Source organism: Hippopotamus amphibius, chromosome 1 (genome assembly GCF_030028045.1).
Source record: "Hippopotamus amphibius kiboko isolate mHipAmp2 chromosome 1, mHipAmp2.hap2, whole genome shotgun sequence".
Taxonomy (NCBI): Eukaryota; Metazoa; Chordata; class Mammalia; order Artiodactyla; family Hippopotamidae; genus Hippopotamus; species Hippopotamus amphibius.
Window position 1 is genome coordinate 201,520,207 of NC_080186.1, and position 13,934 is coordinate 201,534,140.

At 34.6% G+C, this 13,934-nt stretch overlaps 1 protein-coding gene across 7 annotated transcripts in view; it reads left to right on the plus strand.

Annotated features, from left to right (window-relative positions):
• The window catches only part of FAM172A (family with sequence similarity 172 member A), a 405,836-nt gene that overhangs the window by 33,496 nt on the left and 358,406 nt on the right, over positions 1–13,934 (plus strand). For all 7 annotated transcript variants that reach the window (XR_009054334.1, XM_057739283.1, XM_057739272.1 and 4 more), the window contains exons 3-4: positions 3,979–4,080; positions 9,585–9,685. Coding sequence is in view for 6 of the 7 variants with exons in the window: in XM_057739283.1 (XP_057595266.1) it covers positions 3,979–4,080; positions 9,585–9,685 (203 nt within the window). In the remaining variant the exon portion in view is untranslated. The remainder of the gene's footprint in view (positions 1–3,978; positions 4,081–9,584; positions 9,686–13,934) is intronic.

Sequence of the window (13,934 nt, forward strand, 5' to 3'; positions counted from 1 at the left end):
GGAGTCAAATTGAAAATATTAGAAGATAAAATGGCAAATGCATAGTAAAATGTGTTTTAGAACACATTGACAAACTGAATAAAACTTTATCCCTAAGACAGTCCTATTTATCAATTTTTTCTTTTATGAATTATGCTTTTGGTGTCATGTCTGAGAACTCTTTGCCTAGCCCTACTTTATGAAGATCTTCCCTTATGTTTTCTTCTAAAAGTTTTATGTTTTTAGATTTTACATTTAAATTAATGATGCACTTTGAGTTAATTTTTATATAAGGTATGAGACATGAGACTTAGGTCAAAGTTGTTTTTTTTTTTTTTTTTTTTTTTTGCCTATTGCACAAGCACTATTTGTGAAAAAGACCGCCTTTCCGCTATTGAATTACTTCTTCACCTTTATCCAGAATAAATTGGACATATTTCGGTGGGCTTGTTTTAGGGTTCTCTATTTTGTTTCCTGTATCTGTGTCTATCTCTTCTCCAATCCATACTCTCTTGATTACTGAACTAAATAGTAAGTCTTAAAATTGACTAGAATGATTCTTCCCACTTCATGTTTATTCAGCATTGTTTGGCTTTTCTATGTCTTTTGCCTTTCCATATAAATTTTAAGAGAAAATTGTATATAACTGCAAGAAGCATTGAGTGCAGGGAAGGCAAATAGAAAGTATCTATTCCAGTAAGAACAAAATGCTGCCTCTTTCATGATGGAAGTGATCCAGTGTAATTAACCCGCCACCAAGTAGTTGGCTGGCTGATCACCCTAGGAAATGGTGCTATTTTGGGGACTTGTGTCTTTAGGTCCTGCTCAGTCCTGCTCAGTCCTGATCACAAACATACCACTTCCATTCGATGATGGAGTGCTATTGTACACACCCAACTTTATAACTTGCTGGGTCAGTTAACACCTAGTTCATGATGGGCAGCTAAGGTCACATGGTAAGTTGGTAGCCCATGGTTAAGTGTTCAGTCTCTAGTCAGGCCCAGTAGCAGGCCAAGAGGTATTTCTCAAAACGAGAGTAGTTACCTGCAGTGGATAGCAAGGCTTTGGTCCAAAATCCTCAGAGCCTCTGCTGTGAAGACTGAAGACTGATGTTCCAGCTTGAAGACAGTCATACAGAGAGTGGGAATTCTGTCTTACCCTTTTTGTGCTATTCAAGCCTTAGATGGATTGGATGAGGTTCATCCGTACTAGAGGTGGGGGGCAATGTGCTTTACTCAGTCTACAGTTTGAAATGCTAATCTCATCCAGAAACACCTTCACAGACACACTCAGAATAATGTTTAACCAAATATCTGGGCACCCAGTCAAGTTGACACATAAAATTAACCATCACACCCTTCATCTGTCTGTGGAAACTTTGGTTGCTTCTGGCTTTTGGCTGTTGTAAATAATGCTGCTGTGAAGAGGGGTGTACAAATATCTGAGTCTTTGTTTTCAGTTCTTTTGCGTATAAAATTTATCCAGTTACTGCATATGCTTAGTTGAAGTTTAGAATTCTAGTTGCTAAATCACTTTAATCACCAGAAATGTGTTTTAGAGAAAACAATTGTGTTATATCTGATGTATATTTAGGTTATAAGGATTCAATTGTACTGTATTTTATAGGCGATTGAAGGGATTTTCAATGGAAATGTTTTCTTATACTTGATTTTTGTGTAATCTACTGGCTTTGGAACGCAGTCTCTGTAAAATGCAGTTATATGGCATTGTTTTCCTTTTACAAAGAAGAAAAATAACTTCGAACAGTTTCTTTCTACGTGTCTTCTCATTGCTAACGAAATAAAAAATCTATATCTAGTTCTCTAGTTGACAGAGGAGAAGTTTGAGGAAGGCATGTTTGTTCAGTTGTTCATTTATCATTCAGAGGAACATTTTGGTCAAAGCAAAAGCATATTTCTATATTCAGAAGAATTTATTCTTTTTATAAGGTAATGAAGAGAGGGGTAGACTATTTTAGAGTTTATACAGCACATAGAATAAAAGTATGGGGATTTTGAAAGAGTACTGTGTTAGGTATTAGGGAATAAGTTTATTTTATTAATCCCACTTTACCATTAAGGTATAATTTTGGGCAAGCCATTTTACCTCTCTGAGCTTATTTCCTTGTTTCAAATACAGTGAAGATGATAACATGGGCTGTGATGGTCAAGTGAGGTGAAGTATGTGAAATCTTAAGATAATATATAGATTTTAGGTGGCATTTTATGATCTGAGCTGATAGAGAAAATGGATATTCATAATATGGCTGCTTATGAATTGGATGGTTTTTGTGAGTCTGTTAAAAGGTTTCTAAGTTTTAAACTGTGGAAGATGACTGTGAAGTAAAAGAATTCAATTCATTGGAAGGAGATAAGTGAGAATCTTCAAGCCAATTTTTGATATTAAAAATCTTCTACTTTGCAGAGGTTTATGTGTTATTCAGAACTTTATTAAATAATCAGAAATTTGTCAGCATGTATCTCTTTGGTCCAGCGTGCGTAATTTGTGATATTTTTTGTTTTACTAGATAGCTTGCAAACCTTTTTTTATGAACATGTTTGCATGTTGAAAATGGTATATTTTTGTGTGAGTTGAGGTTTATTTGATACAGCAGTTTGAAGAGTTTTAAACAATGACTTTTTTTTTTAACGAGTTTTTTGATGTGTTTATCTTTGTGTCCTATGGAGAGAGACTAGAGACTGGAGGTAGACAAACTATTTTTTCCTCTAGCATATTTTTATGATCTGTACAGATGGATCTGTTATATCTCTATAAGTGAGAGACAGAAAGAAAATGCTACTTCTGAGATTCTTCTTTTGTTTAAAAAAGGTGGGGGGTGGGGGAGGGGGGGTACTAGTTTGCTGTGTATCCTAGGAGCTTTTTCTTTTCAGTAACTTGAGTTAGAATGAAAAAAAAATCTCAAAATCTAAACTTAAAAAAAAAACAACACATCTTTTAGGAACTATATACATTTGAAGTTTATCTTTTATTTTCCTGAGTTTCCATATATACTAAGATGACATATAGTGAGAATTTTTGCCTCATCCCATGACAGCTTAAAGAGATCATTAAATACTGTTGACAGATTGATTCTAGGGCTGGGGCAGGGAAATTACAAGATAAGGCTGCAGCACTTTGTAGTAACAGGAATGAGGAAATGCTCAGAAAATAAAAAGATGAGACTGAGGAGCGGTGACGACTGTATGCTGTGTGGTGTCCTGGATTATAGAACAGAAAATGGACAATAATGGGAAAACTGATTAATAATATCTGGGCTTAGTTAATTGTAATGTAGCAACGTTGGTTTCTTCATTTTGACAAATATAACATGGTGAGGTAGGCTGTTAATAGGGGAAACTGGATACAGACACTATCTGTACTATCAACTTTTCTGTAAATCTAAAATGATTTAAAAGTAAAATGTTTATTTACAAAACCTTGCTGACAGTTTATTATCTATAATCAAATTACGTGAAGAATAAAAACTGTTTTGTGTTAGCCAGTTTTCTCCAGTTAGTGTTTTATTTTAATATTGTGATTTTTCCCTCTAAAAATAGAATAATATGCTATATTACCATTATTTATATTTTTCAGTTCCCTTATTCATAGCAGTAGTTTCATTTATATGTAAGATTTAGTGACCTTTTAAAAGTCATATTAGTATATGAAACTTTTAAAATGATAGAAGGAGGTTAATAAGGTACAAATTAATAGCTGTATATTTTGAAGGGAAGAAGTTAATAATTTACCATAGTGGTACATAGGATCTGAGTTGTGATTGTTTTGAGAATTATGGTTTCAAAAGTGCTTATGTTATATTGATACTGTACCTCATCATAGTATAGCACTTTGGGAACTTCAAAATTTAATAGTCTTATCAGTTAAGGCAACACATAAAAAGTAATCTAATAGAACAAATGAATATTTAAAATAAAATATAATCTTTTTTATTAATTATGGAAAGGAATATAAGTAAATTTCATGTCATTTCTTTTCTAGATTTGTTATCTAGGATAGATTTGGATGAACTAATGAAAAAAGATGAACCACCTCTTGATTTTCCTGATACACTGGAAGGATTCGAATATGCTTTTAATGAAAGTAAGTGGTGTATGCTATATGCAAGATTTGTTTAATAATGCTTATAGAATCATAGGACAGATATTATTTGCTGTTTTTATTTGCCAGCTAGAAAGTTTTATGTGATTTTTTTGGGAAATAATGTCTTACCCTTTCATGGTGAAGTTCCTCAGTCAAGTAAAAGAACCAAGTAATAATTTCCCATAGTTGTCAAGTCACTTAAACCAACAAATGTGAATTTGATTCAGTCTATGTATTTTCAGATCTTGAGGGTTCAACTCCCTTGTATCCAGTTAGAACTCCCAATTAAATTATGTAGAAAGATGCTACTATTTCACATATTATTTAAAATGAAGTGACTGGCAATAATTATCTGTGACAATATTTTAAAGCATAATATTCAATCCCATGATTTTTTTAGGCAACATCTTTATTGTAAAATTTGTTAATTAAGTTCTGAATAAAATAAGCTTTGCACTTGGGATTTGGAATAACATACCATCAATTGCAAGGATGTTTCTAGATCAAAGAACCGTGAAACATTGGATTAATGGCATTGTAATACTTGAAGGGTGATTTTATTACAGGCCAGGTAACATTTGAATTGTAGCTTTCTGTTTGTTGCACTGCATCAACTAAATTGGTGATCTGTCATCATTGTGTGTGTGCTTTTTTAAATTTTATATGCATTTATTTTATTCTATTCACATTGATAATTGTCATACAACCTATAAAAAGTACAAAAGCCTAATCCATTTTCTAATACCAGGTCAGAGCCAAGTTGCAAAAGAGGACCTATACAGTAAGTTACAAGAAGAGTTCAGGTGTCCTGTACAAATCATACTGCCTGTCATATGATGTATTTAAAGCTGTAAATATTGCCGCAGGAGAATCTCTTGTCTTTGCAGCATCCATACAGTTGCTGCCAATGAGGCCTCGTTAGACTGATGTGACTTCACGGTGTCAATTATAGGTGTTAGAACTTATAGTGACAGTCTCTGTGTACTAGAATATTAAGTCAGTTAAACAGAACATATTAGGAACTTTGATCTCTTTTCTGATATTAATTTTCATGCTTTTTAATAAAGGATATCTTATGGCAAAATATGTGTGTGTAGTAATATTTTGTTTTTAAAAGAAATTTTAAAATTTCTTTATAATTTAATTAACAGTCAAAAGATCTCTGAGACTAACATTGCCTCTGCCCCTTTGAAACAATCACCAGACTCCTTTTTCAGAACAGGGTTGGGAGAGTGTGTTGGTAGTGCAGGAAAATCATAGAAATATGTTTGCTTTATGGATAGAGGACATCAGTTTTCTTTGAAGTCTATCTTTCATCTTCCTTGAACATTTTTTAAAGGGAGTGAAACAAAGAAGAGTACACTTTTATCTCTCACTTTCTTATCGGATACATTCATGCGCACATCTTTGCTTACGTTTTTCTACCCATGCATGTGTATACTGTGTACTCACACACTTTCGGGCACACCTACAACTTTGCACATGCATGTGCGCTTTCATGTGCTTACACCTGAGTGCACCCTTGCACATCCCTATCGTTTATTTTTTAAATATCCTGGACGTTGTCTTGCATAAATATAGACCTACAGTATGATGCAAAGATGCTTGCATTCCAAGGAGAGAATGTTACTTTTATGGATCTTATTTTCAGCATGATACAGTTCAGGGTTGAATTCAAGGTGAATGGTTAGTATTTTTTCAAAAAGGTGAGGATTTGAAACCAAGAAACTGGTTTTAGTATTAAACCCCTAAAAGGGCAATTTTAACTTAGTATCTTCAGGGACTTTTTTTTCAGGATTTATAATGATAAAACTTTTATGAAAGCTTTGAATGGAACTTTCATTACCTGATTGAAAAAGCTTTTAAATTTTTCTAAAGAATTTTAAAGTTCTTAGTTGGGTAAAAGAAGAATTTGCATTCAGAGTTCACTCTAAGAAAAAAAAATTATAAAAAGGGGAAGAGATTCTTTTCACTTGCATCAAACTGATACGTTATTCTTTCAAATCACTGTACCTTTTCAAGTACTCTTTGTGTTTAAAATGCCTGTTTAGCCATTCTTCAGTTGTTGTAATTGTACAAGGCCCAGCTCAAATGCTCTTGCTTTGGAAGATGAAGGTGAAGGCTTTTCCCCCTTTACCCTCACCCACACTCACTGTACCCTGGTACCATATTATGAGGAAGCACACTTTTGTATTACCAAAAAAATATATATAATTGGACTCAGCGACAAACCATTTGAGTTTGAATCTTGTCTTCCATGATAACTGATATTTGTTGGACTCCTTCTACATGCCGGGAAGTATCCTAAATACTTTCAATTTATTAATTCATTTAGGCCATTGATAGCTTATTTTGGGTCTTAGACTCCACTACCAATTTGATAAAATACATGGATACACTTTTCAGCATAATGTGCATTTGGGTATACACAGGAAATTTTACAACTGATTTTAGGGGACTGTAAACTAAAATGTCCTAAATCAGACCTTTGACAGTTGCTGAAGAGATTTTCCAAACCTTTGAGAAGTACCAAATTTGCAAATAGAACTATAACATAAGTGATCAAGATTATCTTTTCTGGTTAAGAATGCTCACTTTCTTTGCCTCTTTACCTTCTTTTCACTTTTAATACTAGTACTAATAGTTGGCTGTTTTCACAGGGCTCATTTTTTCTAAGTATCAAAATCATTATCACTTTATGAGAATTATTATGTCCAAATGAGTAGAGAATTATTCTGTAAGGGACTCTCTGTGCTTCTTGGACTTGATTAATTATTTCCTTTCCCATGCTGGGGAAGTTTTCCACTATAAGCTCTTCAAATATTTTCTCAGACCCTTTCTTTTTTTCTTCTTCTTCTGGGATGCCTATGATTCGAATGTTGGTGCGCTTAATGTTGTCACCCGGGTCTCTGAGACTATCTTCCGTTCTTTTTATTCTTTTTTCTTTTTCACGCTCTGTGGCAGTTATTTCCCCCATTCTATCTTCTAACTCACTTATTCGTTCTTCTGCCTCAGTTATTCTTCTGTTTATACCATCTAGAGTATTTTTAATTTTGGTTATTTTGTTATCTAGTACTGTTTGTTTGCTCTTAGGTCTTCTGATTCCTTTTGAACTGTTTCTTGTAGATTTTGGATCATCTTTACTATCATAACTCTGAATTCTTTTTCAGGCAATTTTCCTATTTCCTCTTCATTTATTTGTTCTTGTGTATTTGTACCTTGTTCCTTCATCGTGGCATATTTTTTTGTCATCTCATTTTCCCCCCACTTTGGATGGGCTGGATTGTGTTCCTGCTGGGTCTTGGTGTTAAGTTGAGAACCTCTGGGAGACCTCACAGTAAAGGATATTTCCTGGGAACTCGGTTTCCCTGTTAGTCCAATGTTTTGGCCTCAGAGCTCCCACCTCAGGGACACAGGTGTGACACTGGGCTTGTGTATCAAGATCCCACAAGCTGTGTGGAGCCGGTTGCTGCGGGTTTCCTGTGGTCTGCTTGGGCCTCAGGTCCCCCGCTGGCCTCCGGCAACTGTTCTATTTGTGGAGAGACGCGATCTCCACGTCTTCCCACGCCGCCATCTTGACTCCCTACCGAGTAGAGGATTAAAAAACAAAAAAACAAACAAACAAACCAAACCTCTCTTTGAGATGTAGATGTAAGTATCTATGTCTAACTACCTAAATTCACTATCCAGGTACGCAGTTCCCTTTCACACAGCAGTCTCATAGAAAATACATTTCAAATTTTAGCTGTAGCAATATTACACATTACTATATGTTGCGTACCTTTAAGTTTGCTTTAGTCAAAATCACAAGTGTTAGATTTGCAGATGCCTTCGATCTACTTGTATTGGTATCCTTAGTGGGAATTTCCATGTCCTAGAAAGAAACACGTAGATTGTACCTTATAATTTATATGGCATCATCTGACCATAAAAGAGTGTTATAGTGACTCAGTACAGTGTCTCATGTTGAGAATTAAAGAATTTACCAATAAAGATTAGCCTTTATTTTGCATATTAAAAATATCCATTTTATGTGTAGTAAAATTGATTCATAAAAATAATGAAGTAGTTTCACTTAAAGTAGTATATTTCCTGAGTTTAGTTTCAGTACCATAGTTTTCCTTTCAAGTCTTTCTCCACTCTTGCATGCCCTCATTGGATAAAAATCAAATACTAATAACTTCGTTCAGCTTGACCATGTCCGCTTCTGCCCCTAAAGCCTCTCTTGCGCCTCATTGCTCTTAGGATAAAGTCCAAACCCAGCAGTTTGGGCCTTCTACTTTTTGATTGCACGTGTCCTCCAATGTCATATTATTCTATTTGGCTTAATACTCTTTTTGCTTCTTTTAAACTGGGTTGTTCACCATTATTTGAAATTGCTTTCATTTTTTTATTTTTTCAAAATTCTGTTTATGTTTTCTGAGTAGTGGGGAGGGAAGGTGTTAAAGCACTTGTCTGTGGTCTTTTTCTCTCCTGAATACCAGGGGAAGGCTTCTGGGGAAAGAAAGAAGACAGGTGGCCTGGTCTGCTATGAGGAGAATCCTTATCCAAGGAGTATTTTGATCAGGATAACTGGTTTCGCATTGCTTATGGTTAAACAAACCTATAATCTGTGGATAGGTGAGGCATGTTTCTCTGAAAAATATCACATGAGCAGTATAGCTCTCTGGCACATAAAATAGAAGTATTTTATAAGCAGTATGCTCACCAATGTGTGAGGTGACTCATGTGCCCTGCTTAGAGACATCACCTATGCTGAACCAGAGAGGAGAGGCTCTGGGAAGACGTGGTCAGGCTGTTCCAGACTGCTCCCTGCTTTGCTTGCGCCTCTTGATGGCATGTGCCCTTGAAATTATTAGTAAAGTTATTCATTATCAGTAAAATCTCTGACTTGTGTGAGGCTGATCTAAGTCTAAACCTGTGTTGGCTCACTGTCTCTCTCCAATTTCCATTTGGAATTTTACCTGTATTTCAAGCCTAGTTGAGAAATTTCACTAAAACCTTCTGAACCTATCCTAGCCTATAGGGATCCTTCATTTTTCTAAACTCATTTTAGACTTTATTATCTACATGAATTGCTTGTAGCAGTTTTTAGATTGTTGACTGACTTCATTCTTGTTTAACTTTCTGAAAATTTCCTTAACTTTCAAGTATTTATGCTTTTGCTCCTCAGTTAGCCTCTAAGCTTAAGAATGGGGACCATGTTCATGGCTATAGCTAGCAAACATCCTCATACATTGTAGGCCGTCTAATATTGTTAATTGGCTTTGGATTAGAGAAACGAAGATCAGAGATATAGCGTTTGAGTACTTGGGGTCATTCTTTTATACTATGTATGTGTTTACATCTTAGGGATATTTTGAAGAAAAAAATTTAATGAAAAAAAGAAACTGTTCTGAGAGAGAGATTTTAAATTTCTTTTAGACATTATTTATTATATTGTACTTTCCATAATATTATAAATGTACTCTGAATCATAGCAATATTGTTTGTTTGTCTTCTAGAGGGGCAGTTAAGACACATAAAAACTGGGGAGCCGTTTGTTTTTAACTACCGGGAAGACTTGCACAGATGGAACCAGAAAAGATATGAAGCACTAGGAGAGGTATGGTTATGTATAGAACTTCAACCTTGTGTTTTTCCAATTTTAAATAGTCAGAATAAAGTTTTTGAAGCTGAAGCAGTATGTGTACGCTTTCTACAAAAGGTGATTAAAAAAGGTTTTTGCATTTTTTTGTTTGATTATTTTTAGTGGTAATGTTAGAAACATATTTTCAGTTTAAAAGTTATGTTTTTACACAAGTATATCCTTCCCATGACCTTAATATTTTGTAGTGAGTCATTATAAGGGAAACAAATTCATGCTAAATTTTATTTTTTTTAAATGTTTTTGGGAGGTTGAATCCTCTGCTGTGCCAAAAAGAATAGATGTTCTTCGAAGTGTTTATCTAAAACAAAGAAAAAAACCAAAAACCACAAAGAGTTGCCTATGTTAACTATGTGAGGATGAATGTGTTAATTATCCTGATCTTAGCAATTTTTCTATAATGTATATCAAATCATCTTGTTGTGCACTTTAAATATACACAATTATAGTTGTCAATTATCCCTGAAAGTTAAAAAAAATGCTTATCTGTATGAAGAAGATTGATATTTGGCTGACAAATTGGATATAACCTACTTACCTTTGACTTGGTAAAGGATTAGGCCTTGTGAAACATTGGATACCTCGCATGCCACCACTGGTAGGAACCTTTGAAAATGTCATTTGTCATTCAAGTGAATATTTTGTTAAAGCTCACAGTTTTACTCATTGGAGACATATTAAGTATTTTTAATAAACTGTATATGGACACATTTGTTTAGTGTGATAACTAGACAGCCACTTTATTTCTGTAAGGAAAAGCTGAAAGTTTTATTTCTTTTTTGGCTCTTTATTAAAGTAGGCAAAATGAATTATTTGGCTGAACAGTAGCATAAAGAATATATGAAATTTAGTTTATGTTTTCTGGGAGACAGTTTTCCTTGCATCTCTTCATTTCTGCTGTCTCTGAGCAAAGGCATTGACAGCTTTTGTTCTGGACCATTTTTTTGAGGATATCTGTATAGGAAATAGCCCTGGAGGATCGATTGAGATTGTGTCTTCCTCCAAGGCAGAGGGCAGATTTGTTTGCTGTCCAAGGTACTTTCACCTCTCTTCCCCTACTGGTTGCAAGGGATGAGTAGGCTTGCTAGCAACTCCCTTAGAAGATTGGGCTTCATAAGTTTGAGGTTCCACAGCCATGATACAGTGTCACTAGGTGCTCAGCCTCTACACTTGGCGTATCCACATTGCCTCTTTGGGATTTGAGGGGCAAGAGAAACAGATGAAAACATGAAGCTTATCCTGCCTACTGTAACCTGAATAATAAAATCCTTTGTCTTACCCAGGAGTCTGTTGTCTTCTGGCTGCATCCATGAAACTGTACCAGACTAACTTTTTAGCTTTCATCTCAAGGTGAAATCACAGGCTCTTCAGAGTTCTTGACATTGTTCACCAGCATTTGTAACTGACATATATTTAATGCCCTGAATGATTTCTGCTGCCCACAAAAAAAAGTTTGCCTAGTTCCACATGACTTAATTACATGCTGCAAACTGATAATATTTTGTTTATAGAATATCCATATTATAGGGCCTTAGAGAAGGACTGGAGGTGTTTGTTTGTGTGTTTTTAATGGGGATTACATTTTATTCTTTTCCCTAAGCCATGAACATTTGTTCACTTGGATAGGTGCTATTCTCCAAACATACCTTGCCCTTTTTGACATCTGCATCTTTTTCACTCTCAACCTATATCATCCAACATCATCTTTATCAAAATGTAGGTAGATACTCCCATGTGTCAGTGATTCCTTTCTCCTGGGATCTCCTACCTAAATCTTTGGACCTCTGGAGGGTCACAAAAAATGTTTAACCCTCATAGTTTAACTGAAGACTTATGTCGCTGTAATTCCAAAAGTGTAAGTTCTCCTATAATTGTCTACAGTTCCTAGAAAACAAATAAGCACTATGTTTAAATTCTAGAAATAATTTAGTACTTCATGTTACCAGCAAGATTTCTAGTTCCATTAAGTGAGAACCTGTGAAAAGCCTCTCACCACAATGTCCTAGATGTAGAAGCCCTGAAAAAAAAAACTCCTTTCTCATCAGTGATGGGTAGGACAGAATTCAGAACTTTGAGTTTATTGCCTGGGAGCCTGCCTTAATAAACAGCTTTTGAGATGCTTAAGATGTAAGTTTTAAGGAGACAAATTTTGACTTCAGCCTACAATCCAAGCCAAAACCCCTTCTGTTTTTTAAGTGTTTTCCTACCGAATATTGAGTTTTGTCTTCAGCTAAGAGGTACTATATATGTTTCACAACTGCCGTTTTAGTTTGTTTATTTCTCTCTTAAGGAGATTGTTATAGCAGTCATTCAGCAGAAATTGTTTGTAAGACTTGCTCCTGAAATGCTCTATCATTTTAATGTAAATTAAACTTATTGTGTAAGTAAAATAAACTGAGATGTCATTTCCTTTTTAGAAAGCAGTGCCATAACTACACAAAAGAATGCTCTTTACATTCACATAGTTACATTTTTATAGTCAAACAAATGCTTTTGCTAATATCTACATATATTTTTACTGTCTACATATCGCTTGATAAAAACATATAGCCTTTAATAAGTTTGGTTAATTTCTCTAAATTTAGAAAGATACTTTCAGTATAGGGAAATGGGAGAGTGGTGTGAAAGGGCAATTTTCAAAATAGAAGTCTTTAATGTATATGTATTGGAGCTGAATGCCACGGAATAATGTTTCTGGTAGACTCAGTCAGAAAGACTAGAAAGGCTATCATGTTAAGCAGTAAACAGAGTGGTGAAAACTCAGCATGTAACTTGTCAAAGTTTCTCAACTGTCTCTTTCATGTCGGTACTGCATTATTATTAAATGGAGAATTTGTAATCCAGTAGAAATTCTAATGAAAGGTTTGATTTTCTTGCCTAATTTGGGCCTTTGCATTTCCTTTAATATTAGTTTACTTCTTTAAAAATTAATAAATTGTCACTGTGCTTAGAGTAAGACATGGAAGGGATTGGATAATCTTATAAGCTTGGCTTTTTATTCATGGATAGAATCACACTTACAAAAGAAAGAAAAAGTAAGGGCATAATTTTTTTTTCCTGGACCTAAATTAGCAATATGTCTTGTAAAATAGTGGAAACTTACTGAAAATATTACATCTAAAAATTGGAATTTATTAAAGATTGTAGGTCAGCAGTGTCCTATGGGGTTTTTTCAATGGCCATATTTAAGTATTTGAAATAGCAGCAACTTAAAGAAAAATAATATAAATTATTATTTTAATATTCAAATATTTGAATATAATGTGATTATGTGTGTATAACTAATACCTTCATATAATGTGAAATTCTCACATCTTATATTGTGTCAGAAACAAAGGTCTGACTGTCAGGATATCTAGGTCCTAGTTTTGGCTCAGCACTCTCTGTGACTGGGAAAATATAAGATGAGCCTAGGACATCATCTTTCTCTGGAAAGCAAACAGTCTAATGGAAGTATGTGAAAAGGACAAAGAAACCAACTTGAAAGGATTTCCTTTGGCCAAAATTGGGACAATTTGAGGGTAAAACAGAATAAGCATTCTGTTGATTATAAAATTTTTAAGAAGAAGTCATGATTCCATAACATTTTTTTAAAATGTAGTTAATTTGCTATCATAAGATGAAAATTATCTGAAAATTGGCAACCAAAGGAAAAGAATTAAGTAGCTAGACTTTTTATGAGGTACTGTTGTTCATTTGCAGGTGAGGAAGGAATGTTTTACTTTACCAAAGAATACTGGCTACTAAAAGTAAAAAAATATGATAAAATTAGAAAATTACCATAATTCTAAAGATGTTTCCTCAATATTCCCATTTCCTTCTTATTCAATCAAATATTAATCTAGAATCTACTGTGAAGGGGCTTTGCAGATGTAATTAAGGTTATTAGTCAGCTGATCTTAAGGTGGGAAGAATGTCAGGATTATCTGGGTAGATTCAGTACAATCACAAGAGCAATTAAAAGCAGAAGAGAAAGGCAGAAGAGTCAGTCACAGAGATTCTGCAGAAGAGGCAGAAAGAGAGATTCCAAGCAAGAGGATTTGACACACCATTGCTGGCTTTGAGATAGAGGACCCACGTGCAAGAACCAGAGAGAGGCCTGTAGGAGATAAGGGTGTCCCTGAACTAACAGTCAGCAAGGAAGACGAGGATCTCAGTACTGCAGCCTCAGTGAACTGGATTTTGCTAACAACCTGAGTAAGCTTGA